This window comes from Delphinapterus leucas, chromosome 4 (genome assembly GCF_059928025.1).
Source record: "Delphinapterus leucas isolate spDelLeu-1000000601 "Yukka" chromosome 4, BTC_Dleu_Yukka2, whole genome shotgun sequence".
Taxonomy (NCBI): Eukaryota; Metazoa; Chordata; class Mammalia; order Artiodactyla; family Monodontidae; genus Delphinapterus; species Delphinapterus leucas.
Genome location: NC_143132.1, coordinates 87,196,629 through 87,223,890, shown reverse-complemented (window position 1 = coordinate 87,223,890; position 27,262 = coordinate 87,196,629). Strand labels below are relative to the sequence as shown.

The following is a 27,262-nucleotide window of genomic DNA, read 5'->3' as shown; positions in this document are numbered from 1 at the left end:
AATACGTCAGTCCTTTTGAGCCCTAAAGTGCTGGCTAGATGAGGTATTACCTTAAGGCGCCCTGTAAGGAAATGTAAAAAGAACTATTCAGACCTTGGTCTGCTTTTGAATACACACACGGAGTGAAGCAGCTATTTGAGGAAATTAATATTCATGTTTAAAAAGTGGCGGGGGCGGGCTTCCCTGGTGGCGCAGTGGTTGAGAGTACTCCTGCCGATGCAGGGGACACAGGTTCGTGCCCCGGTCCGGGAGGATCCCACATGCCGCTGAGCGGCTGGGCCCGTGAGCCATGGCCGCTGAGCCTGCGCGTCCGGAGCCTGTGCTCCGCAACGGAAGAGGCCATCACAGTGGGGCCCGCGTACCGCAAAAAAAAAAAAAAAAAAAAGTGGCGAGGGCATAGGAGACATAAAAATGGTTTGAGTTATGCGAGAGTTGGGAAGAGGAGCCGCAGTTCACCACTAGGTAGACGGAACTTTACTGCTTATAGAGTTAACAGTGAAACAGGAAAGAAAGAGGTACAGCTTGATTTCACAGAGAAAAGAGAATCCCACCAAGGTTAAGTGCTGCCTCAGGTGGAAAGAGAGGGCAGTGAAGAGGGAGAGCTTGTCCCCAACTCCACCTGGCTGGCTTCTTGTCGTTCAAATCTCAGCCCAAATGTCAGGTAAGAGAAACCTTTCCTGACCACCTGTAGATGAAGGCGCCCCAGTCACTCTCATACGTTACTTGCCTTGTTCTTCTAGCGCTTTGCATTGCAGCACATGGCATTCTTATTTGTTAAAGTATTTGTTGAGCTCTCACAGAAATCTAAGCTCTTCAAGGGCTTGATTTAATTTCCACTGTCCTGCACTAGAACAGTACCTGTACTTAGTAGGTGCTCAAATATTTGACTGACAAAAAAAAAAGACCCTAAAACAAATATATTTTAATACTTTTATTCTTAAAAAAAAAATCACAAAATCCAGTTGCAGGTTAAATAATATTTTAGTCTTTAAAAATTAACAAAGGAGGAAGATCTTTGTTTTGTATCTAAAAGTGCATTCCTATTTCCAGATAACTTATGCAAAATCATAGGTAGTGATATTCGATAAAAGGACCTTTTAACCAGTAGTACAAATTGGATTCCATTTGACTTGAAGCAATTCTGATCCCCATATTCCATTTTGAAAGATTTCTGAAAAGACCTTGAAGCCACAAAGTTTATTGAAAACATAGTTTAAAATTGCACAAATATACAATTTAATAATGTGAAAAAGGGAGGGCATGCTTCCAATAGTAGTACAAAAATACTACCTTAATCTTGGTACTTTGCAAATTATAAGCCAATGGAGTAAATTAAACACATCAATATGATAAGAGATTTTTATGGTAGTAATTTTATTTCAAAGAGCAACACAGGGGAATACTAAGATGAAATCTTAATACCCAACAGAGTTCTGCTATGATATATATTTCACTAAATACACAGGTACGTTATCATGTAGTATTCCAATAACTTATGCTCCCGCTTCCACTGCCATTAATTTACTGTAGGTCACTTAATTTGGATTGGTTTTAATTTAAAAACTCAATGTAAACATTTAAGGTTAAATTTTTTTGTTATCTACTTCAGATTAAAAATGAAATCCCAAGATTTTAAACATTATTGAGCATAAGGAAGCATCATAGAAGAATTTGTCTCAAACAGTATTTTAGATTAGATATGCAATTCATAGATATACAAAATATATAGAAATATCTTTTCTAAATAGTTAATAAATGCTTTTTATAGTTTGTAAAAAGTTTACTAAATTAATCAGATTTTCAACAAATGTAAACAAATTTGGGCAATGAAAATAGAAGAGGGTTTGGGTTAGATGATATGGGGATGGGGAATTGAAAATAATTAGTAAAATTTAGGTTTGCTCTATTTCCTTTACTGCTAACACATTCAATCATGAACATATTTCTCACGTGGCACAATTCTTTTGTGGTATTTTTATATATCCCAGTGAAATACTGAGTGTGTATATTCTTTAGTTCTTTTTGTGTCATACCATTTCCCTCTCCAAGAAATTCAAAGACAAGACACACACACATTTTATTGGTGAGCAAAGAACTGCCTCATTCTTTTTTTCATCTTAATATTATTTTGAGTGCAGGTTTCTCAACCTTGAGAACCTTGAGTGCAAGTGTCCCAATGAGCCTGTCAGGTTATTGCTGTGACATTCTACAGTGCTACAAGAGTTCTCTCTTGGAGAGCAGTCCTAAGAAAACAGTTCTGAGATTGAGGATTGGGGCACTTGTTTCCAGAATGTTATTTGGGTATGTCTGCAGAGGGTACCAGTAGCGGAAACTTTATTCAAGGCAAAATGGAGAGTTATGTGAAATCTCACACTTTTTTTCTCCTCTTAGCTGTTTAATGCCTCCACACAACGGTCTTGGGTGGGTGCTTGGGGGATTCTGTCTTGGAGCTCATCTGCATGTGTGTTGGGGTGTAGGGTACGAAGTGGTGACAAAGCTGTCGCTAACTAAAGACACCCCCATTGTCTTACTGAGCTTTGTTCCCTCCATTTCTGGTTCCCTTGTCCTTATTTTTTCCGGAAGCCGGGGCCACAGAAAAGGTCAGTGGGAGGACTTTAGAGTTGGTTCTGAGTGACCGTGAAATCACCTCATCAACCCTGAATTTCAGTGCTTTTAGACGGATTGACCAAGTCCAGTTTCTCAAGGGATGTGGCCCAAGTAGCTCACTTACCATACAAATAGGGCCATGTTGAGGACAGTGGTGTGACAGACACCCCACACACTATGTGACATTTGTGGAAATTAAGGCCCCATGTCCACTTTGCCTTATGATGGTTTTCATGTACCTGACGTTACCTTAACCTCCCCACCTTATTTAGAATGTCAGCATTTCTATATTAGAAAAGCTAGAAATGCACTATTCAGAATTTAGAACCCAAAACTGTGCTGAGGCAATCAACATGATTTTGTTCAGTAGCATTCAGACAGGTGGATTTTGTTTCTATTTTGCATCTGTTGTGCCTCAGCCGGTTTTTAAAAATCGTTTGGATGTCTAAAGACCTGGACTCCTCACAGGATTAGTTTGGCACTGGCTGCAACACTGCATAAACCATGTGAATCTCAAGGACAGGATATTTAAAGGCAAGTAGAAAAACTAGAACACAAAGTTCATGAACAAGTTCCTTGTTCAGAAGCAAGGAAATATAAGCTAACCTATGAGACTGACTTAATCATGCACTGGGTAAATTTACATTCAGTAAAGTTATTTTGCATGCTTTGGTTAATATCTGAGTAGGCAGATTTGCAAGTGCTAATGCATGCCTTATTTTGGTACGTGAGGTTATATGTTTCATTTTATAAAACTGCCTTTTTACAAACCTTATGCCAGAGTTCATCTACAAACCCTCTTAAAAAATATATAGATCTGTCTACTTCTTAGTTCAAAACAGTTTAATTTCAACCAGTTCTATAAATACTGAAATAAGGAAATGGTGCAGTAAAATCTGGCGAGGGAATACATTTGAAATTATTTTACAAAGTTGAAATCATGCATTGCATGTGTAATAATTTCTAAAACAGAAGGCCTCAGAAAGATGGCACACAAATTAAGCCTTCAGAATACCCTGTTACTAGAATGCTTCTAGAAGCATTTCAAGAAATAACCACCACCACCACAACTAACTAACTTATTACAGTCCAGTCAATTCAGGGACAAATGAGGAAGGGACACAAAACAACCATCTTGCTTTTTCTCTCTATTCCCAAGGAGGTCACACACAATGTTTGTGGTACAGAGTTTGGGAGCTCCTGTTATAAGTAGGACTAGCTACAGTTGTATTCAAGTCTTGCTTGTATAGCACAAATACACTAGAAAGATTTACATAATATTAATGTCTAGACATGGTGCTAAGATTTAACATAATAGTTCCTTCAAAGAAAAGAATGAGGCAAGTGGCAGAAACCTCTGGAAGTGAGTGGGTACTGGACATTCCAACCCAGTTAAGTATCACAAATTTGCCATTCTAGTTGAAACACAGATCAACTGAGAAAGCACAGCTCATAGTTTTCTACTAACGTTTCCTGGTGGATAAGATCTGCCTTTCTTTCAAGGAGTCATCGGGAGTGAGCTTGGGTCAGAAAGCAAAGGGAATGATGACTCAATATGATTGGCCCAGTAAGTGGATGCCTTATTTCTCCTTTTCCCTAACCCTCCTCCACCTCACTGTGAAGGTACAGGAGCACATAGAAATAGCTCACTAGACACAGTTATATTTTGAAACTCAGCAATGATCACTGGCCTTCTCTGCATTTTCATCCCATTGACTAGTGAAATTGGTCCTCAGAAGTCACGTTTATGAAATTGAGTGGTCATTCTAGTAAAGTATTACCATCCTTTAAGAGATCTTAGGCTATTTATTACTCAGTAACACAAAAGATACTCAATGCCTTCCCAGAATGCCCCAGAAGGTAACCCAAAACACCCTACCTACCCTTTCAAATGGAAAGAGTAATTTAAATGACAATTTCACACCATGGAGATAAGATGCCAGAAAACAGTGCTGCCTTAAAAAATGTGTCACAGTTAAAAAAAATGTATACAATAAAGACTGTTCTAAAATCTTGCTACTTTAGTTTTGGTGGTGCCCTGATTTCTATAAACTTTCATGTGCTTTCTAGTAACTGTTTTTATTAAATTTTGTTTAAAAGTCTCACTGTATAAATGAATTTATTTACAAAACAGAAACAGACCCAGATTTTGAGAACTTATGGTTACCAACAGGGAAACATGGCAGGAGGGATAAATTAGGAGCTTGGGATTAAAATACACACACTACTATACATAAAATAGATACCCAACAAGGACCTACTGTATAGCACAGGGAGCTCTACTCAATGTTCTGTAATAAGCTATATGAGAAAAGAATCTGAAAAAGAATGAATATATGTATAACTGAATCACTATGCTGTACACCTGAAACTAACACAACATTGTAAATCAACTATACTCCAATAAAATTAATAAAATAAAAATCAAAAAAGTATTATTGAAGGAAAGGTATCCCATGCTCTTGGATTAGAAGAATTAATATTGTTAAAATTGCCATATTACCCAAAGCAATCTACAAATTTAATGTGATCCCTATGTAATTACCCATGATATTTTTCACAGAACTAGAACAAATAATCCTAAAATGTATATGGATCTGTAAAAGACCCAGAGTTGCCAAAGCAATACTGAGGAAAAAGAACAAAGCAGGAGGCATAACCCTCCCACACTTCAGACAATATTACAAAGCTACAGTAATCAAAACATCATGGTATTGGCACAAAAACAGACATAGGGATCAATGGAACAGAATAGAGAGCCCAGAAATAAACCCACACACTTACGGTCAATTAATATTTGACAAAGGAGGCAAGAATATAAAATGGAAAAAAGACAGTCTCTTCAACCAGTGGTGCTGGGAAAGTTGGACAGCCACATGTAAATAAATGAAGTTAGAACACACCTTCTCACCATGCACAAAAATAAACTCAAAATGGCTTATAGACAAATATAAGGTGTGACACCACAAAACTCCTAGAAGAGAACATAGGCAATACATTCTCTAACATAAATCGTACCAATGTTTTCTTAGGTCCGTCTCCCAAAGCAATAGAAATAAAATAAACAAATAGGACCTAATCAAACTTATAAGTTGTTGCACAGCAAAGGAAATCATAAGCAAAGCAAAAAGACAACCTACACACTAGGAGAAAATATTTGCAAGTGATGTGACCAATAAGGTCTTAATTTCCAAAATGTACAAACAGATCATACAACTCAACAACAAAAGAAACATCCCAATCCAACAATGGGCAGAAGACCTAAATAGACATTTCTCCAAAGAAGACATCCAGATGACCAACAGGCACATGAAAAGATGCTCAACATCAATAATTATTAGAGAAATGCAAATCAAAACTATAATGAGGTACCATTTCACACTGGTCAGAATGGCCATCACTGAAAAATCTACAAATAACAAATGCTGGAGAGGGTGTGGAGAAAAGGGAACCCTCTTGCACTGCTGGTGGGAATGTAAGTTGGTGCAGCCACTATGGAGAACAGTATGGAGGTTCCTCAAAAAAACTAAAAACAGAGTTACCATATGATCCAGCAATCCCACTCCTGGGCATATACCCAGAGAAGACTATAATCCAAAAAGATACATGCACCCCTATGTTCATAGCAGCACTATTCACAATAGCCAAGACATGGAAACAATCTGAATGTCCATATAAAGAAGATGTGTTACATGTATACAGTGGAATACTACTCAGCCATAAAGAAGAACGAAATAATGCCATTTGCAGCAACATGGATGGACATAGAGATTATCATACAAAGTGCAGTAAATCAGAGAAAGACAAATACCATATGATATCAGTTATATGTGGAATTTAAAATATGACACAAGGGGAGGAAGAGATAGGGAGTTTGGGATTGACATGTACACACTGCTGTATTTAAAATGGATAACCAGCAAGGGCTTACTGTATAGCACAGGGAACTCTGTTCAATATTATGTAACAACCTAAACGGGAAAAGAATTTGAAAAAAAGATACATGTGCTTGTATAACTGAATCACTTGCTGTACACTGAAACTATCACAATATTGTTAATCAACTATACTCCAATATAAAATAGAAAGTAAAAAAAAAGGGAAAAAATATACAAATCAAAAGAGAAACAGACTCACAGACAGAGATCAGACTTGTGGTTGCAAAGCACGGTGGTGGGAGAGGGATGAATTAGGAGTTTGGGGTTAGCAGATGCAAACTATTATATGTAGAATGGATAAACAACAAGGTCCTACTGTATAACACAGGGAACTATATTCAATACCCTGTGATAAACGATAATGGCAAAGGATATAAAGAATGTATACATATGTATAACAATCACTTTGCTGTACAGGAGAAACTAACAGATCATTGTAAACCAACTATACGTCAATTAAAAAAAAAAGTATTGAAAAACTCCTTGGGCAACAATTCTGCGCTTCTTGAAGGTTAACAGCCTATGAAAATCTTGGTTCTGACTTACACAGGTGTCTTGCAGAAAATCTTACTGAATGCTCTGCACATGATCAAATTATGACGGGAATGGAAGGTTGTCTCCTCTAACGCAACTCTTTGGAGCTCGAAGTTACTTTGTATTCCAAAAGCAAAATAAAACTTGGGCAGCAAAATTTGCCACCACTTAGCAACAATCAAATCAAAACATCCCACATTTACCCTACTGTCAGTCTTTAAATTGTTACTGATCTCATGTAGGTAGTGCCAGCAAGGCTAAGAAAACAGCCTATCGTTATTGCAAAATTCAGTGACTGCTGAAAGTATAGAATGACATCATAAATAGAACACCTGTGAAGTTTGCTCCTAATGGACTATGATGGATGCACGTCAGCTGGCCAGCCAGTGAATGCACAGGGATTGGGAGGAAGAACATGCACAGAATGGATGCTATTCTATCGGGGATATTCAAGCAGGCAGCTGTCATGGGTTGGAGACTGGGCCCCAAGAGTCCTTCCCCAGACTGAGTTTCTAAGATGCTAAAATTCTAAAGGATACCATTTATTATTTAGAAAATATTGTTGAGTTTTATCTTGCTTCTCAGACTTCAGTGAAGGAGACCAAGCCTGGGTTGTGACTCCTGCCCAGCAGTGAATGCCTCAATGCCCTGCCTCCTGCTGGCCAGCTGGAGGCATCACCTAGCCCAGGTGGGCTTTGACATGAAGATAAATGCCTGGCACCACCATAGTGCCCTCAACTCTTTGTCTTTATGAACTAGAATAGGTTATGTTGTATGGAAGCCTCAAGTGGTTTCATGTGTCCCTGGGATCCCTTCCTATCCCCCGAGACTTCCAACATAACGGAAGAGAGGATTTCTGCCTGTACCTGGAGTTTGATGTCTCAGCATGTATATACATTTCCTCTCCCCTCTCCCAGTAGAAGCTAACTCCCCAGTCAATTATACTCTTGACCCAAATGCTGTTTTGCAGGGTAACTATAATCACGAATGTAACCAGCTATTACTAACCAAAGAATATGAAGAAAAAGTTGGGATCAGATTGCTTTGGGGAAGATTCTGGAAGAAGGAAGGAGACACAATAAAGAAGAATGGGACAATTTCCCAGGATAAATTACTAGAACTGGACCATCAGTGAAATTATATTTTGGTTACCATTTTGCAAACAATTTTTCTAATTCTTTAAAAAATGGTGTCTTTCCAACTAATCACCAAACTCCCAACAGGCACAAAACGCTCTGAAGAACTGAGTGGGATATAACCAATTAAACATCACCGCCAGCAGAAAATTCCTGATGCTTGACAAATGTTCAAAGTGAAAGCCAGGCATGCATCTTTCATATTAAACCACTGACATTCAGTGAGCTTCAGCTAGAAAATATTGATCTTCTATCACTTAGAATGCAAAAGGGTGAGCAGTGCAGATTATTATGGAACTAAGAAAACACATAATTTTAAGGAAAAGATGTATTTATCACTTTTAAATACTATTTAAAATGTTAACAATTTAAAAGGAATATTAACTGTGCAGAGCAGTTAGAAAGCAAGGGAAATACGGCATTTAAGCAAGTTAATGTTAACTCAGTAGAAATCACAATATCATCAAACTTTCTTCCTGCACAGAATTTGTGAAGAGATACTACCTTATCTCTTGCTTAAGTTCATACAGTCCCAGAAAAGCATGTGAATGAGATCTGTGTTTGACATACTACACCCTATGTCATATCTGCTTTAAGAAAAACGTTCCTTCAAAACCCTACGCTATGAAAAACTATTTTCAGGAATTGTTATTTGGTCCGTTGATCAAACAAGGCTGAGTTCTCTAATCTTTTACCTCCAGGTTAAAAATTGGAGCAACAAAACAAAACTCCAGCAAGGCAAAAATATTAAAGTGCATATATACAATCCCAGAAAAGTTTTGATTGGGAAGAGCAAAAATTTCTAGTGCAAAAACTGCTTTTGCCAGCAAAGCTCCCTCTCTGGAATCAAAGGGCAACAATAAAAGTTAAAATTGGAACAGGTTTAAGCAATGCCTCTCTTCAGTCAAGAGTTAATATATGTGCATGCACCTTGGCCCAAACTATGTTCAATCTGGTAAAAGGGGGGATTTCAGGGGACAGTTCAGAAACACAATTCCCTGATCCAAGGCAGTGCTTTCTCCAGGTGTCCCATGAGCAAGTTCCTCAGATGTGTCATCCGCTGCAAGTGGGGACACCCCAAAGAACAAACTTGCAATATGCTTGCAGCTTGTGAAGAGTATTCACACAGTTACTTAATCTTGGTTTGTGTCTATCAATTCTTCTGAGCCTGACCTTGACTATATAATGTTTTGTGCTTTTGGATCTGAACAGAGACTGGGCATTGTCTGTAGGAATTCCCTTGAGTTATATCACCATAGCCTTTTGAACATCCGTTTTATCCTTTTTGGAATTCATAATGAAATAGTTTTGCATTCCTCAGTACAATTACACAGATCAGGGATTCTTTTTATTTTTTTCTTTTCCATCAAGGATCCAAGTTGAAAGCTCTCAGGAGGACATCCAGGTCACCGAGATTAGCTGCCTGGAAGAGTTCTGGTTGGTCCATCAGAGAAAGGGCAATTCTGAGGGCAGCCCAGATATTCCCAGAGATTGCAGGATGAGGAACTTGCTGTTGATTCCTGCTCTTTCTTTGCAAACTGAGGGCAGTGAGAAAATTGCTGACCGCTTCTCTAAGAGGGTAGAAAAACAGGCATTTAAAAATGCAACAGATTTCAGAGTTAGCAAACTTAGAAATAAATGAATTAAGTTATCTTAGTCTAAAAATCCTAAGTCGCCACTCTGGTGTTTTGGATCATCAGGTGAGCAACTTTCTGATTCTCTCATTATTCCTCTGTGAAAAGTCATTGTTAAATATAGTGAAGACAGAAAGAAAAAAGGAGAGCAAACTTTATTTTAGGTATGTCATGTGGGACAGGAAGAATAATAGCAAAACCATTGCTAACTCATTAATGCATTTGATTTCCCCCTACTCCAGGAATGATTTGAAGACTTAATACATCTGCAGATGTGATTTATATAACCAGAGGAGGCATCTGGCCTTACTCAGAAACGAAGTAGCTTAACTTTTCTCATTAGTTTAAGTTTTCTCAAAGTAGGAGGCAGCCGGGCTGAGTTGAGTTTGTTATCAAAGCAGCTGGACTTGGATGCCAGTTGTTTAGCCTTAGGCATATTTCTTCTCCAAGCCTCAGTTTCCCCAGCTGTATTACAGGGAGAATAAAAGTCATTTTAAAGCCTCGCTGTGAGGTGCAGCTGAATCATTTATGTGAAAGCTCCTATCATTAAGTTAGGTCAGTAGTTCTTCACGTGGTCTGGGGAACTCTGGGGATCAGTGAGGTCAAAATTATTTTTACAATAATACTGAGATGTCATTTTACCATTTCACTCTCATTTTCTCATGAATATACAATGGAATTTTCCAGTGACTATATGATGTGTGATATCCCAATAGATTGAATGCAGAAGCAGAGGTGAGAATGTGTCTTCTATAAGCAAGATATTAAAGAAATTTGTAAAAATGATAAAAGAATGTCACTCTTTTCACTAAACTGTTTTGGAGAATAATTTTTTTAATAAAATATATAATTCATGTTAACATGTAATTAGTTTATTATTTTTAAATGAATCTCAAACTTTTCTCTGTTTCTAATATGGTAAATATTGATAGGTGTAACCCACATAAACAAAAGCCCCTCGAGGTTCTCAATAATTGTTAAAAGTGGAAGGGGGTCCCAAGAATACAAAGTTTGTGACCCACTGAGTCAGATGCTGTCCAGAGGCCTAGCTCCCGTGGTCCATTACCGTGCTCTCTTGCTTGCGTGCCCGGTGTACCGGCCGGGACTGCCCCCTTCAGCTTTCCTGTCACCTAGGGACGTGTAATATGTATCCGACAAACTTGTCTTTGCTAAGAATGACGCCTCTTTCACTTGTATCTTCTGTACTCTTCTTAAAAGCTTTTCACATACTTGATCTCATTTAATTCTACGAGGTAGTCACTGTTAAGCATCTGGTAAGAAACCATAAAGAAAGCGAGGCTGGATTTCTGATTCCAATGCACACGATCCAGGCATTTGCTCATCTATATTGTTAGATTTGCCCAGAAGTAAAGGGCAGTTGGGGGATGGTTGCGCTGTAGGCAGCAACCTGGGTAATGGAAGGGAGTGTTCTCATCAACCCTCTTCTGGGTTTCTTGTAATCAAGGAAGAGAAGAGGATTGATAGCAGATGCACACGGAGAGTTTACTTTGGAGGCCCTCTCTGGCTTCCTCGGCACAGGAAGGCAGCTCGAATGACAGTGACTCCAATTCCTCTCATCATCCTCGGCCTGTAAGAACTCTGGGGAAGGAAGATGCTGGAATGCCTTCCTGCATGCCCTCCCGCACAGGCTGCTCCTGCCCCGATGTGTGGCACTGGTCTCCGAGGGCCGTGGAGAGTAACAGAATAGTCGAACCTGTTAGCCTTGTCAAGCAACTCCAGGTTTTCTCACGAAGATAGTCTAAACCTTTTCCCCAGCTTGAGAGCTCAGAGGCCTTTGAGGGGACTCAGAAGACTACGTGTACAAGTGGGAATAGTTTTCAAATGTTACACACATATGTGTATGAATAAGTTTAAATTGTTTTAAATGTTATGTCACGATTAATAAAAAGCACATTCATTTAAAAGTATTCTTCATTTTATAGTAGCTCTCCCTCATTATACTAATACTAAAAACATCACATATCAAATGGGATGAGATTTCTGTTTTTAATTAAAAAGGGGTCCTCACTTTTGAAAAGGTTAAGATTTTTTTGTCTAAGTTCTATTGTGAAGTTCCTACTGACAAAAGGGTAGCATTTTAAGCTCCACCCAGGTTTCACGCCAATTTCCTCTCCTTATTTCAATTGTATACAGTAGGATGAGAGGGCTCGCCTTTGACTCTGTATAGAACGTGTGAGATGACAAATAGCGCACGTTATAGTTACATACACAGACACCTGCGGTTCTTGAGGGAGAAGCCCCAAGACTGGTGGATACCAACTCCTGGCTTTCTTCTGGGCCACATCTCTATTGAGGGTTGTTATTTCCTAAGCACCCACTTATACCACAAGTGAAACTTATTTTCAGAATGCATTTAAAGCTTATGTCTCTCTTGATGGCCTTTTTTCTCAGGAAAAAATGCAAGATGTTTATTACTTCACAAAATTTCCCATATTCTACATGACAATAAAAGACCCACACATTTTAGCCAAAACACTTTGCTGTTCCAAAATATCTATCTGATTCAAGTGGACAGACTTAGCAAACAAGAATACAGGATGCACAGTTAAATTCGAATTTCAGATAAACAATGAATAATTTTCAGTATAAGTATATCCCATGCAATATTTGGGAAATACTTATCTTAGAAACATATTTGGTATTTATCTGAAATTCAAATTTAGCTGGGCGTTCTGCATTTTATCTGGCAACCCTAAAATTGACTTGCTCTTATACAGGAGACTTTCTGCTTGAGATAAAAAACTCACACCTCAACAAAGTTTGTCCATTTCTACCTGTTACGGATTTTCATGGCCTCCTGCAAATAGTTGCCCTACTGAGTCTTACATCTGTGAATGTCAAGAAAATATTTTATTGGCCCCTCAAGTATATTTTTCTACACTAAGGAGTTACAATTAAAACTCATCCTAAAGCTTTAGAAAATTTACATGCTAAAGGAGGCCTTTCTAAAGCTTATTGTGTAAACCAATGAAATTAGAACACTCACTCCCTCATACCATACACAAAAATAAAAAACTCAAAATGGCTTAAGGACTTAAATATAAGATATGACACCATAAAACTCCTACAAGAGAACATAGGCAAAACATTCTCTGACTTAAATTGTACCAATGTTTTCTTAGGTCAGTCTCCCAAGGCAAAAGAAATAAAAGCAAAAATAAACAAATGGGGCCTAATCAAACTTATAAGCTTTTGTACAGCAAAGGAACCATCAACAAAATGAAAAGACAACTTACGGAATGGGAGGAAATGTTTGCAAATGATGCAACCAACAAGGGATTAATCTTCAAAATACACAAACAGCTCATACAGCTCAATAGCAAAAGACCATACAACCTAATCAAAAAATGGGCAGAAAACCTAAACAGACATTTCTCCAAAGACGACATACAGATGGCCAACAGGCACGTGAAAAGATGCTCAACATCGCTAATTATTAGAGAAATGCAAATCAAAACTATAATCACACCGGTCAGAATGGCCATCATCAAAACGTCTACAAATAGTAGGGACTTCTCTGGTGGCACAGTGGTTAAGAATCCGCCTGCCAGTGCAGGGGACATGGGTTCGAGCCCTGGTCTGGGAAGATCCCACATGCAGCCAAGCAACTAAGCCCGTGTGCCACAACTACTGAGCCTGTGCTCTAGAGCCTGTGATCCACAACTACCGAGCCCACGTGCCACAACTACTGAAGTCCATGCACCTAGAGCCCATGCTTCTCAACAGGAGAAGCCACCGCAATGAGAAGCCCACGCACCACAACGAAGTAGCCCCCACTCACTGCAACTAGAGAAAGCCCACGCGCAGCAACGAAGACCCAATGACCCAACACAGCCAAAAATAAATAAATTTATTAAAAGAAAAAGTCTACAAATACAAATGCTGGAGAGGGTGTGGAGAAAAGCGAGTCCTTGTACACTGTTGGTGGGAATGTAAACTGGTGCAGCCACTATGGAAAACAGTATGGAGTTTCCTTAAAAAACTAAAAATAAAGCTACTGTATGATCCAGCAATCCCACTCCTGGGCATATATCTGGAAAAGATGAAAACTCTAATTTGAAAAGATACATGCATCCCATTGTTCATAGCAGCACTATTTACAATAGCCAAGACATGGAAACAACCTAAATGTCCATTGACAGACGAATGGATAAAGAAGATGTGGTGTGGTACACACACACACACACACACGCACACACACAATGGAATATTACTCAGCCATAAAAAATAAAAAAGAACGAAATAGCGCCATTTGCAGCAACATGGATGGACCTAGAGATTATCATACTAAGTAAAGTAAGTCAGTCAGAGAAAGACAAATATATGATATCACTTATTTATGGAATCTAAAAAAAATGATACAAATGAACTTGCTTACCAAACAGAAACTGACTCACAAGACACAGAAAACAAACTTATGGCTACCAAAGGGGAAACGTGGGGGAGAGATAAATTAGGAGTTTGGGATTAATAGATACACACTCTATATATAAAATAGATAAACAACAAGGATTTACTGTACAGCACAGGGAACTATACTCAATATCTTGTAATAAACTATAATGGAAAAGAATCTGAAAAAATATATATCTGAATTACTTTGCTGTACACTAGAAACTAACACAACATTGTAAATCAACTATACTTCGATTTTGTTTTAAAAAGGCCTCCTTTAGTGAACTCAATATGTCTATGTGTACATATGTATTTATTTACATCTCTCCTTGCTCCAAAAGAAGGGCCTAAGGTGTCATAAAGTACATAAGAACCAACCTAGTCAGTGAATAAAGGTAGTAAAGATAACATCAGGTTAGGGAAATCAGACAGAGCCAGGAATGAAGCTAGTATATGGAACGGACAGCACAGATTTGACTCCGGCCCTTTGTGGAGCTGCGGTAAAGAGAGGGCCTCTGCAGTGGCACATTTCACAACATCCACAAAATAAAACAAACCTGCTGCTCAGGAATCACTCAGCTATTCTTGGTTTTGACCTAAGATCCTCATAGAAGACAGAGTGTAATCCAGTGACTAATGTTCTTTCTAAGATCCTTTGAGTATAAGTGCAGCAACTAGTTTCTAAAGCTTCAATATTTGCCAGTGGCACAATGCTCTAACGCAGTTCAGAGACAGCAGTTCTTCAGATGTCAAAAGACTGCAATCCAGTTATGCAGCTCTCTCATGACTTATCTAAATAATAATAATAATCATGATGATGATGGCAATGGTAACACTCATAATAATAGTGCCTACTAGGTATTGAGCATCTGCTCTGTGCTAGGCAATTACATTTAACCTGCACAATAATCCTGCAAGGGGGATTCCCCAGTGGCACAGTGGTTAAGAATCCACCTGCCAATGCAGGGGACACGGGTTCGAGCCCTGGTCCGGGAAGATCCCACATGCCGCGGAGCAACTAAGCCTGTGTGCCACAACTACTGAGCTTGCGCTCTAGAGCCTTCGAGCCACAGCTACTGAAGCCCACGTGCCTACAGCCCGTGCTCTGCAACAAGAGAAGCCCGCGCACCGCAACAAAGAGTAGCCCCCGCTCGCAGCAACTAGAGAAAGCCCGTGCACAGCAACGAAGACCCAGTGCAGCCAAAAATAAATAAATTTACTAAAAAAAAAAAAAAAAAAATCCTGCAAGATAGATACTATTACCTCTTTGTTTTTATGCAAGTGAAGAAATTGAGGCTCAAAGTTATATGCCCAGAGTTATAAAACCAGTAAATGGCAGAGCTATGATTTGAACCCAAATCTGTCTGATCCTAAGAGCCTGGCTCTTTCTGAGAATGAGAAAGGGTTTACATTTTTTGTGGAGTTTAAAACTAACATTAATTTCTCTTTTTTTTTTCCAATTATGAAAGTAATACCTGGTTTAGAAAATAGAAAAAAATAGGAAAAGAAAGAAGAAAAAAATCACCCAAACTTTTGGTCATTTATGGTCCGTGTTGATGGGGAACAGACAGAGGATATAGACCTGAATGATAATGAGGAGGTCAAAAGAGGAGGAGAAAGACATTTCAAACTCTAAACCCACCATTTAAAAATCTGTTCCTTTTTCTTTTAATAACTAACTTTACTGGTAAATTAGGTTTAGAACAGCGGTCCCCCACCTTTTTGGCACCAGGGACCAGCTCCGTAGAAGACAATTTTTCCACAGCCGGGGGTGGGGAGATGGCGGTGACGCGGGCGGTGACGCGGGCGGTGACGCGGGTGATGGGGGCAGCAGATGAAGCTTCGCTCTCGCTCACCCACCACACACCTCCTGCTGTGTGGCCCGGTTCCTTACAGGCTGCGGACCCATACTGGTCTGCGGCCCGGGGGTTGGGGACCCCTGGTTTAGAAAACCTGAATTCTTGGTTGTGCTTTGCCAAAAACTGGCCTTGAGACCCTCTTGAGTCATTCTGCTGGGTTCCCTCGTTCCCACCCCGCCACGGTTCTTTTCTTCCTTACCTGGGAAATGAAGGGTTGAACTGCTCATGTTTCTCAAAGAGTTGCCCTTGGGGGTGTTAAAAATGCAGATGACTTATCCTAAGCCCCAATCAATCAAAATCTCTGGGAGAGGGGCCTGGGAATGTACATTTCACAAGATGCCCCAATGATGGATCTGAAGGTTTGAAACTTACTCTTAACAAGAGGAGATTACAAAAGGAGGTATTTTTACTGGGAAACCACCTTTCAGATTATTTAACCTCAGCCCTGAGCGTGGCTCTTGGTTGTTAGCCTGCTGCCATACTTCACCTGTAGGCGCCCAGGTTGATGCAGCTTATCCCCAGGTTGTATCTGGACCGGATGAAGCCTGGCTGAATCTCCAGCGCTCGTGTGTAGGCCTCCACGGCTTCCTCGCTGCGGTCTCCGTTTGCCAAGGTGGCCCCGAGGCGGTTCCATAATGAATAGTCCTGATGACAAAATTAGAGCTCTCTAACAACCCCTAGAAGCCACAATGACAGAGTATTCCCCTGTTCCCTGCTGAAAGATGATAGCTAAAACTGTATCCAATGCTCATGGACAAGGACCATGACAGGTGAATTACTCAAAAATCTTTATGGACAACCCTCTGAAATGACTTTCATTCATCAAAGAGCAGCTACTATTTGATGCTGTCAGGCAAATCATGTTTCTATTTTAGGTATCTAAGTATTAACAGCCACTGTAGCATATCAGTACTGATCACTTTAAACCACTGGATGCAGGGAAATAAAGTGCCGCAGAAATGCACAAAACGTAGCCCGTGAAAACTTATTTTTAACAGAGAATCTTATGGTTTCTTGCTGTGCACTTACCTCTGGCCGAACAGTTAAGGCAGCATTAAATGCATCTATTGCTCTATTAAATTCTCCCCTCAGGTGGAACAGTACCCCCAGACCTGTCTGTAGGTCTGGGTCGATCATATCTCCATTTTGGTGGGCAGCTTCTAGATATAATTCCTTCACTCCTTCCAGAACAGAGCTACAAGGGAAACAAGTTAGATTTGTAATCCAAATAGTCTGAACATAAGTGACTTACTAGTATGTTTGCTGTTTCAGGGGAACAGACTGGAAAAATCTTGCTTAAAATATCTTAGCTTAATGAGAGGACTATTAATATTGTAGGTTAAAAAATACCTGCTGATTTTCACGAAATATGTTGTTGTACACAGATAAGACTGTGCTAAGTAAGGTCTTGATGAGGAGAGTTCCATGGACCCTATGATGACAATGTAGAAAACCCCAGGGCTAAGTTTACTAAGGCTTGAGTGAGAATTTAACATCATGATTTATTGCTGATAGAAACAAAATTCCCAGAAGAAAGGACTTTCCTTTTTCCCCACACCTAATTCTCAGGCTTTACAAAACTTGGCACATTGGTATTTATTATAACTTATTTTAGGTTAATTATATGTCCAGAGCATTTGGCTTTGAAATACAGTACTCAGATAAACGTCTGGGAGTGTCCACAATGTAGGTCATTTGCCCAAAGTTTGGCTCTGGTCTCGGCATCAATCTTTGTGGTCAGTGCTGCTCTTCCAGCAGAATGCTGTCCTACAAACCATCCTGAAATGGGTGGTGGTGGGGACCGAGGCTCATTAGTTGCCCTGAAGGTGATTGTGTACACGGATGTAATTTAATGAGAAGGATACCTATCAACGGGAGACTTTGACATCCGCCGGGTGAGGCCTGGAGACCCCTTCTTGCTCTTCACAAGGTATTTGTACTTTGGATTTTGCTTAATCCAATTTTTTAAAGCTTCACAGGCATCCTGCTGATGTCCGGTGTTAGTGTAGCTCACAGCCAAAGCCATCAAAGCTTTCAGGTTGTTGGGCTGCAATTCTAAGCACCTGAAAGAAGGCAAAATAAAAGCCAATTTCAGATTTTTTTTGGAGCCAGAGTCTGAACAGTTCTTTAGAAAATTGGAGGTCTCAATTAAATGGTGCAAAAACATTGCTAAGTTTATGTTGTCTCTGGAAATACCGTATTTATCTACATGAAAATTGGGACCTCTGCATATTTTTAAGAAAGTTAAAACTCAGCCTGATTAGTGCTAGATTTGGTAATTTTTATGAAGTGGTTTAAAAACAATAGAAAATGAGGCTAATCCTGCATATAATTTATTAGTAATTAATCTAATGAGAAGTAGGGAATATCACTATCTTAATGCCGATCTACTATCAACATATTAAATGTATCTTGTCCACAAAGCAAACTGACTTGAACTAAATTTGGATGTTAAGAAATGGAAGACTGTACAGTGTTTCATAAAGGAGAGGGAAATTCCCCATGTTTCAACTACTAATGTGGGTTTAGGAGGCACTGGCTACAGCTGCTCCCCCTCATGCTACCCCACTGGCCGCTGGCAAGGGCTTTTCAAATTTTGATGTGCATGAGAATCATCTGGGGATCTGGTAAAATGCAGATTCTGATCTAATAGGCCTGGGGGTGGGGGCAGCCTGAGGTTGTGCAGGTACGACAAGCTCCCAGGTGATGACGATGCTGGTGATCTGTGGATAAGACTTTGCTTAGCAAGCCCTAGACAGAACCTATATCAGTTCTTTAGGAAGAGATTACATATATATGGATGTATAATAAATATACATTTATTTATTTATAAGAAAGAGTAGGGAAGGGGAAAGTCTATTTGGTAGGGGCTATTTTCCCAGGGTTTAAATAGGGGCTCTAATCAAGTAAGATGTGATTCTACACCCACCAAAGTGGTCTAGAACTTTAGTCAGGGGCTCAGGATGCTGAAACTATCTCAGGAGATTCTCCATAGACACATGGAGCTAAAATTACATTGAGATTATTTTGAGTATGTTTTTCCTGAAGAAAACTTTCAGATGCCACAAAAGGCTAGAAAGCTAAAAAGAACTATTGATTCAACGAGTCTACTTTATGACTGACTGCTTTTGACGTAGACTCTTTTGTGCCAATGAAGGCCAATTTGTAGTTGGTAAAACACTGCAATTTAAGAACATGATGTCTTCATAAATTGTATTCCAGAGCTAAATGGAAGCAATATGTGGCATCTTGGCACTTATCCTGGTCACATTTTTACAGTGTACTTAAGGGTCAAAGGACAAATCTGAAACCACAGAAGTCCATTAAGAAGTGTCCATCAGGCCCATGATTTTGCACTTAGCTTCATCTACCTCTGGAGGGCGACAATAGCTGCTTGCTCATTTTCATTCTCTGCCTGGGTTATCCCGAGGAACTGCCATGCCTACAAAAAACAACTGATGTCAACATTACAAGAGTAAGCAGAATCACTCATGTGCTTTAGTTGGTTCGTTTAAATGTGACAGATCCCTCTGTGCAGAGCAGCCTGTCTCGGTTGTGAGAGTCTTGTAAAAGGGAAAAACATCACATGCATTTCTTCATTCAAACTCTCTTGTGACATCTGGGTCAAGATTCTCTGTCATTATTTACAAACTCTAACTATTTATTCTCTCCTGTGGCTCATGGAAACCTCTGAGTTTCTGAGATTTCATGATATTAGGTATCTTAAAATCAAAAGATAAATATATAAAACGATGCATCTATCAGGAAAAGAGGTAGAAAAATAACTCAGAAATGTAGCTAAATAGTCTAAAGTTTACAATAAGGAACCTGAAGATGTACAAAATAGAATTAGTTTGTATAAATGAAAGTTAAGCAGTTATTATAAGAGGTAACAGGAAATTTAGGAACTAGGGGAAACAAAATGCACCCCGCTACAATGTGTTCACCACTTAATATTATCATTGTTAAAAAGCAGAAAACACATATAAAATGCAATATAATGTATATATAATTTTATAGTCTACATTTACACTTTATATTACATTATCAGCACTTTCATGTTTTTATAAAATCTCCCTTATATTTTTTAATTTAAATTTTGTTAAACAGATATCCCATTATTCCCTCAACCAATTCCCTTGTTCCTCTACGTTGTTTCTAATCCTTTGCAATGGTCAATAATGTGAAGAATATCTTCAAACATAACTTTTTCCACATCTGGAATGAAAATTTTTAATATAAAATATTTCTACTTGTATACTTATAAGAACAGTACTTCTTACACCATTACAAGTGCAATACGCATCAACAAAACCTCTCATTACACACATTGTCCTCAGATTTGCTGGGGGTGTATCAGAGTCTTAGGAATTTTAAAAGATTTGCATAACTCTCTTCTTTGAGAAGCAATGCTATGAACATTTTAAAACAGAACTCTATGAAAACATAGGGAGTCATCTTAAAGTCCTGTAAAAATTGTATCGGCTTTTTCCCTCATGGGTTATTATTACACATACCATATAAACTCATAAAAAAATACTAAGTATTTCTACCCCCAGAATATCAGTGATTCTTTTAAATCTTTCAAACATATACAGAGCAGCTTCTAATTTGATTTCACCTTTCATACATCTTAGAATGCTTCTTAAGAAAAGATTGATGAAACAGTCTTTCTCTGGGGGCATCTTCCTAGCCTTTGGGTGTGGTGTCATTTTTACCATTCACAGATCGTCCATTATCTTAGCGTTGGGCTCTCCATCGATTGAGAAGCCCTGGGTCCTGGTCTAGGATCCATCAGTTACCAAGTGTCCCATTTTCTCAGTTATGAACCTGGGATAATAATGTATACCTTTTTATTAAACTTCCCAGGGTTGTTGCGTCAAATGATATAATATATATGAAAACACATAGCACTTAGAAATGTAAGATGACACTATTTTGTTGGGAGGGTTGTAGTTTCCTCTTAACGCAATGACTTTCTCTTCTACATTGATACTTAGATCTTTTAAAAATACCAATATTTTGGTTCAGAATTCCAACTCTCAATTCAATCTCATTTCACTGTCAACATTTTGACTAACAAGATACTAGGTGCTTTAAGTAGTATCAATAATTAGTTTACTTGTTCTTTCTATACAAACTAAGTACAAACAATAATAATGATAAAGGCTAAACATTGATGTGCCAGGCATTAAACTGGGCATTTTATTTGTATGAACTTATCCTCACGACACCCAATGAGATAGTTATAATTGTGATTTCCATTTTACATGTGAGGAAACTGAACCTTAGAGGGTTTAAATGGCTGGTCCCAGATCGCGTGGCTCATGGCTAACAAGTGGTAGAGCAGGGATTTGAACCCACGTGGTTAGGATAGCAGAGCCCAGAGGCTTAAGCACTGTTCCGTACTGCATTCTCAGCGCTGCGCATATAATACATTTCTGCAAATTCCTCTGGGAATATCCCCCTATAAGATGTTTCCTGAAAATTACAAACTAAAAAAGAAGATTTGATACCTGCCAGTGTCTTATTACAGGCCTTTGCAGTTTGGGAAAATTAGTGGACCAAAATAAAATTGCAGAAGCCTCTTTGGTGTCTCCCAGTCTCCATCTCCACTCACCCTTCATGTCTCAGAGAAAGGGGCTTTTCTAACATGTGAATCTGATCGTGTCCCATAGTGGTTCCCCATGGCTTTCAGGATGAAGTTCAACTCTTGGCTACCTCTTCTTCCCCCCTCTCCTGCCACTGTCTCCTCCCCTTCTCACCATGGATCCAATGTTTCCTGTCCCTCTGCCCACCCACAAACCATTCCCTCTTAAAAACAGCTGGACTCCCCTGCAGTTTTTAATCCTCTCTCCCTCAAAATTCAGCTTTGGATTCACTTGGAGGGGAAGGCTGGGTCAGAACCCTTGCTCTCGGCTCTCCTGTGCGTACTCTGACACTGCATTTATTATACTACATTGATTTATTTACTTGTCTTCCAGATAGATCACAAACGTGTCCTTTCAACTGGTCCATTTTTTTCTACCTCTTCAATATTTTAGGACTTCCCTGGTGGCGCAGTGGTTAAGAACCTGCCTGCCAATGCAGGGCACACGGGTTCGAACCCTGCTCCGGGAAGATCCCACATGCCGCAGAGCAACTAAGCCCACGAGCCACAACTGCTGAAGCCCAGGTGCCTAGAGCCCATGCTCTGCAATAAGAGAAGCCACCTCAATGAGAAGCCCGTGCACTGCAACGAAGACCCAATGCAGCCAAAAATAAAAATAAATAAATAAATTTATAAAAAAACAAAATTTAAGCCAATGCCTGGCACAATTCTCGGGACACAATATGTGCTCAATAAATGCTGAGTGAGTAAATCAAGGGTGAGATGTGGTATGGCTCTAGACCCAGACAAAATCATACTCTGCCCCATGAAAACTACTGCTGAGCCTCTAGGTTGGCAGTTTTGGTTTTTTGTTTCTTGTCTCCACCTTTTATTTTTGGGCACTGTAGACACTGCAGATTTGGTTAGAAAATAGGTACCTATTTGTAACTTTCAAACACATATCAGGCTTAGCCACGTTAACTCCTTTGGGAAACTTTACTTGATGAAAATGCCACCTAGCAGAACTCTCTGTCACCCTCTGTCCACCCCTTTCCAAGCCCGGCAGGATGAAGGGAAATGACACCTCTGCATCTCCAGGGTCCTGAAGAATTGCTGCCTCCATGAACAGGATGGTAACTGGCAGGTCCCCTTCCTTCAGCCTTTTTAAGCCTTCTTCAAATGCTCCAGGCCAGTCCTTGAAGGGGTTTTCAGTGTGAAAGTAATATCCCTACAACACAGAGGGGCCAACACAGATCCATTGATTTCACTCTTCATTGTTATATTCAGTCAGTTCTTTTTTAATTTGAATTCAATTAATTTTATTTAAGTTATTTGATTAATTTCAATTAAGTATAAATTGCTCTTTTTCCCCTTATTTTGACTGTGGTACATTTTCATTGTGTAAATGTTAGATAATCTTATTTTGTTATCGAATAATATGAAAAGAAACAAAAAGTTACCTATAATGTCATGACTTAAATATGATCACTGCTAATATTCTGGAGTTTGTCTTCCTTCTGGCATTTCTTTTGTTCTTTTTGTTTTAGCCATTTCCCCATAAGATTTTTAAAATGCTGACTTTTGGGACGTATTTTTGCTAAGTGCTGCCACTCACTTCCTTGAAATGTTAATACCACATACTGCATATCTGTTTATATACAGTGGCCCTTTGGAGGGCTACAAACCATTGTAATATCTAAGATTTATTTCACCTTCTACTCCTCAAACCAGTTTTTGTCCCATTGGGGGGCTGTATCTCTCCACTGAGAATGTATGCTTTAAAGTTACGATATTTTATTGCAAAAATTTAAACAATACAGAATGTACAAATAATCTTCTAGTATTTTTCTGAGTATATAAGTTAAATAAGTTCATACTATATATGCAGGTTTGTAGCTTAAGCCCCACTTAATTTTAGTTATTAAAATTATTTATATTATGCTAAAATTTAATCAATCCTCTTGATGGACATTCAGGTTACTGCCAATTTTTTGCTGTTGTTGTTATCATAAATAAAGCTACAGTGAAAGCCTCATGCTCAAATCTTTGTCTGCATGTGATTATTACCTTAGTTTAGGATAGACTTCTAGAAGGATTTATTATGCTAAAGGCTATGAACTATTTTGAGACCCTTGATATATGTAGCTGAATTGTTTTTGAGAAAGTATGTCCTGACAGACTCTCATCAGAAGTATCAGAGATATTATTTGTTGCAACCTTAGTAGCAGAGGTTTATTGTCATAAAATCCTTCCAATTTGATAGATACAAATAAGCTAGTCTGCTGATGATGCTACTAAGGTCTTTGAATACATCAAATGGAGACCTTCACTCTCCATAGGTGCTTAGAAAGACAAAACTCTTTGTCAAAATCCATAGGGTATGACCAGCTTATGTAGTGGTGTTAGGGACATGGGGCCCTGGGAGTGGGGAGCTCTGGTGCATGGATTACAGCCCAGAGACTGATGTTCTGCATCAATGTTCTCTCTTCTCACTCTCGATTTCTTTGTGGAAAATTAACCTAATTAGTTTTAATGAGATGGTTGATCTGATTTTATGAGATTTTTGCCTCACCTACTGTGGGACAGAGAATACTGGAAGAAGAAAGACATTTCAATGACTACATAGATTGCTAATCCCATAAGATCAGAGACTATTCATCACAGTCCCCAGTATCTAGAGCAAACAGTAAAATTTGTTGGGTTGAACTAAATAACATGGAAGGTATCCAGAACTGAGTATGACTGAGAATTCCTTTACCACCAAAAAACATAACATAAACCTTTATATATTTATGTTTCCCCTGTGAAAGAAAATTCCATCTTTCCATCTCTTTCTTTCAAGTCATTTACACTTATTTCTCAAGTGTTTTCTTTTTCCCAAGTGCTTTTAAAAGCATAAATCCTAGAGCAACTGGGACTTCATGGGTAATTGGACTGGCTGCTGACTGTACTCACATATTTGCTGGGGCTCTTCTCAGGGGAATATCTCCGAGGAATCCCCTTGGGACCTGACCTGGTTGTGTGAAGTGTATCTTTTCCACTGAGTTCTTTGCTAGCTGCATAAAGACCACCTGTGAAATACAGCCCTAAGCCCCCCTTTTTACCCCCCTGCCCACTGATATCACTTCTGTCAGCTTACTGACGTGGCTCAGGCATTGTGGGATTAGCCCAGTTCTTGTTCTAACCCGCCCTCAGTGTTAGTTCAGTAACTGGCCAAGGTCTGGTTGGCTGCCAAACTGTCTTAACATTGATAAAAAAAAATAAGGGTATTCCATTCCAGCTTTGCTGCCTTCACGCATTGGAAGATTACACTGTTTTCACGTGCCAGAATTTCTTATAGGTCAGATTGACATGAAATTGTTTAATTCTTAATTTTTTTCACAAAATAGTTATCAACTAATTTATAAAAATATGATCCACAGAGGCTGAGAAAACTGGTCAGCATATGTAAGAAGAAAAATGATCACCTTCTCGCTAGCTGAGATTGTAACCTGGTTCTGGGCTTCTTGGTTCTCCGATATCCAGTTCCTCCGGGCCATTTCTTCCCATTCTGCTTGCATCTTATCCCAAAACTCTGTATCTGACTAGGAGACAGGAAAAATGAAGAGAGATAGATTTAAGAACATGCTATATAATTTGGTTTATTTCCAGAGAGACAGTTTTCCTCATAGATAAAAATGAGTTCTGAGGAGCAATAAAGTGTTCAAACTGGCCACATCCAATGATACTCATGGTTGAAGAGCTTCTGGAGGGCACTCAGTGCTCAAAGTGTCAAACTAGATTAGTTCCGACTTTCTCCAGGAGGAAAATAGTTACCATCTGAGGAACGAGGATCACATAAACCAAATTCAGCTATAAATCCATTCCTTGAACAGTTTCAAGTGTGGGTACCAGGCACACACTTTAGGAAGGGCAGTCTCTCCTAGAGTTGCTCCTAGGCTATGAGGAACTAGAGCAACTGCTTTGGGACTGGCTGGGCAGTGACTTGGGGGGGTAGCTGGCCATGGACAAGGGAAAGCAACATTGGTTGATCCTACTTTGTACCAAGCACTGTGCTAGGAGAAAACTGAGTCTAGAAGGTTATGGTCATAAAGCTGGGATTGCACAGGATCTGAACCACAGTCTGGATTCTAAGCTCATGCTCATCACCTTATGGCAAACGTGGCTTCCTGGTGCTAAAGAATGAAGGAGAACAGCTTTGGGCGTGAACTCGACTGAGACCTCTTCAAGGTATGTATGTATGTACGTATGTATTTATTTTGGGCTATTTTGGGTCTTGGTTGCTGCGAGCTGACTTTCTCTAGTTGCACCGAGAGTGGGCTACTCTTCGTTGTGGTGCGCGGGCTTCTCTTGTTGACGAACATGGGCTCTAGGCACATGGGCTTCAGTAGTTGTGGCACGTGGGCTCAGTAGTTGTGGCACGTGGGCTCAGTAGTTGTGGCTCACGGGCTTAGTTGCTCCGCAGCATGTGGGATCTTCCCGGACCAGGGCTCGAACCCACATTCCCTGCATTGGCAGGCGGATTCCCAACCACTGCGCCACCAGTGAAGCCCTTCAAGGTCTTTTCTATGGCAGGATGATTCTTTTGAAAAATACTGCTTTGTGTTTTCCTCTTTATAACTTTCAAGTCTTCCAAAAGGGACACCAGGCCATTAGCTCTCCTTTACTTCAGGGGAAGTATGTGTTCCTGGACTGAGGCAGAACTTTTCTTCAAGATCTGTCCCTGGTTGGCTTCTAGTTTACTAAGCCTGAAGAGAGTACTTGAGGTGTCCTGGGGGTGGGGGAGGAAAAAGAGGCAAGTATCATAAAGAACTTAAGAGAGGAGGGGGAATTTGCAGGGGCAGGAAAAGAGAAGGAGGGTGGTGGGTTCTGAGAGGAGTGGGAGATGATGCTTAGGTTTTAGGTATTTCTCTGGCAAATTGGCCCAACCTCCCAGAGGATGACAGAGGGTGTGCTAGGAACTCTGATCCTCATATGGCAGAGAAGTAGAGAGAAACTGGATTTTGAGGAACCACTTGGGGCTTGGTTGGCTGTTAGCAGTCAGCATGACAGACAAGAGGATGGAGGCTCTGTCCTTGTTTTCTGGCACCACATAAGCCTTCCATATTTGGTGCCTAAGACTGTTACCTGCTGGTTTGGTAAAAGAGATGCTTGGAAACCACTTTATTTTCCTTAAAGAAAACAAAGAGATGGGTATTCCTTGAACACCTGAGTCTGAGATCCAATTTCTCTGCAAATCTCAATTTCTGTGATTCTAAATTCTGTGACTTGTTGATATCCAATCAAAGGTTGTTCTTTTATCTTTTAATCCTCCCAGTCTCACCCTCTACTCCACCCTCATGCCTGGGTGGTGGTTGTTCTGTGGTGGCACCTCTTCTTCAAAGTTGCTCTGAATGATAATTATAAGCTTATTTCTTCTGAATACACACATGCAGGGAAAAAGGGCCAGCCCAATGTGATTAATCCCAGGCTACTAAGTAATAAATAGTACTTTTTGTTCTCCTTCTTTATTACGTCCAGAGTACTCATTCCTACCCCAGATACGGGT

The 27,262-nt window shown here is 39.6% G+C and overlaps 1 protein-coding gene across 2 annotated transcripts in view; it reads right to left on the bottom strand.

Annotated features, from left to right (window-relative positions):
* Positions 1-410: 410 nt before the first annotated feature.
* The window catches only part of PEX5L (peroxisomal biogenesis factor 5 like), a 114,674-nt gene continuing 87,822 nt past the window's right edge, over positions 411-27,262 (bottom strand). For both annotated transcript variants that reach the window (XM_022571549.3, XM_089910811.1), the window contains 7 exons: positions 25,182-25,298; positions 22,799-22,942; positions 19,496-19,566; positions 17,990-18,187; positions 17,154-17,319; positions 16,612-16,769; positions 411-9,786 (listed from right to left, as the gene is read on the bottom strand). In XM_022571549.3, the coding sequence (XP_022427257.2) occupies positions 9,582-9,786; positions 16,612-16,769; positions 17,154-17,319; positions 17,990-18,187; positions 19,496-19,566; positions 22,799-22,942; positions 25,182-25,298 (1,059 nt within the window). In that variant the 3' untranslated portion in view covers positions 411-9,581. The remainder of the gene's footprint in view (positions 9,787-16,611; positions 16,770-17,153; positions 17,320-17,989; positions 18,188-19,495; positions 19,567-22,798; positions 22,943-25,181; positions 25,299-27,262) is intronic.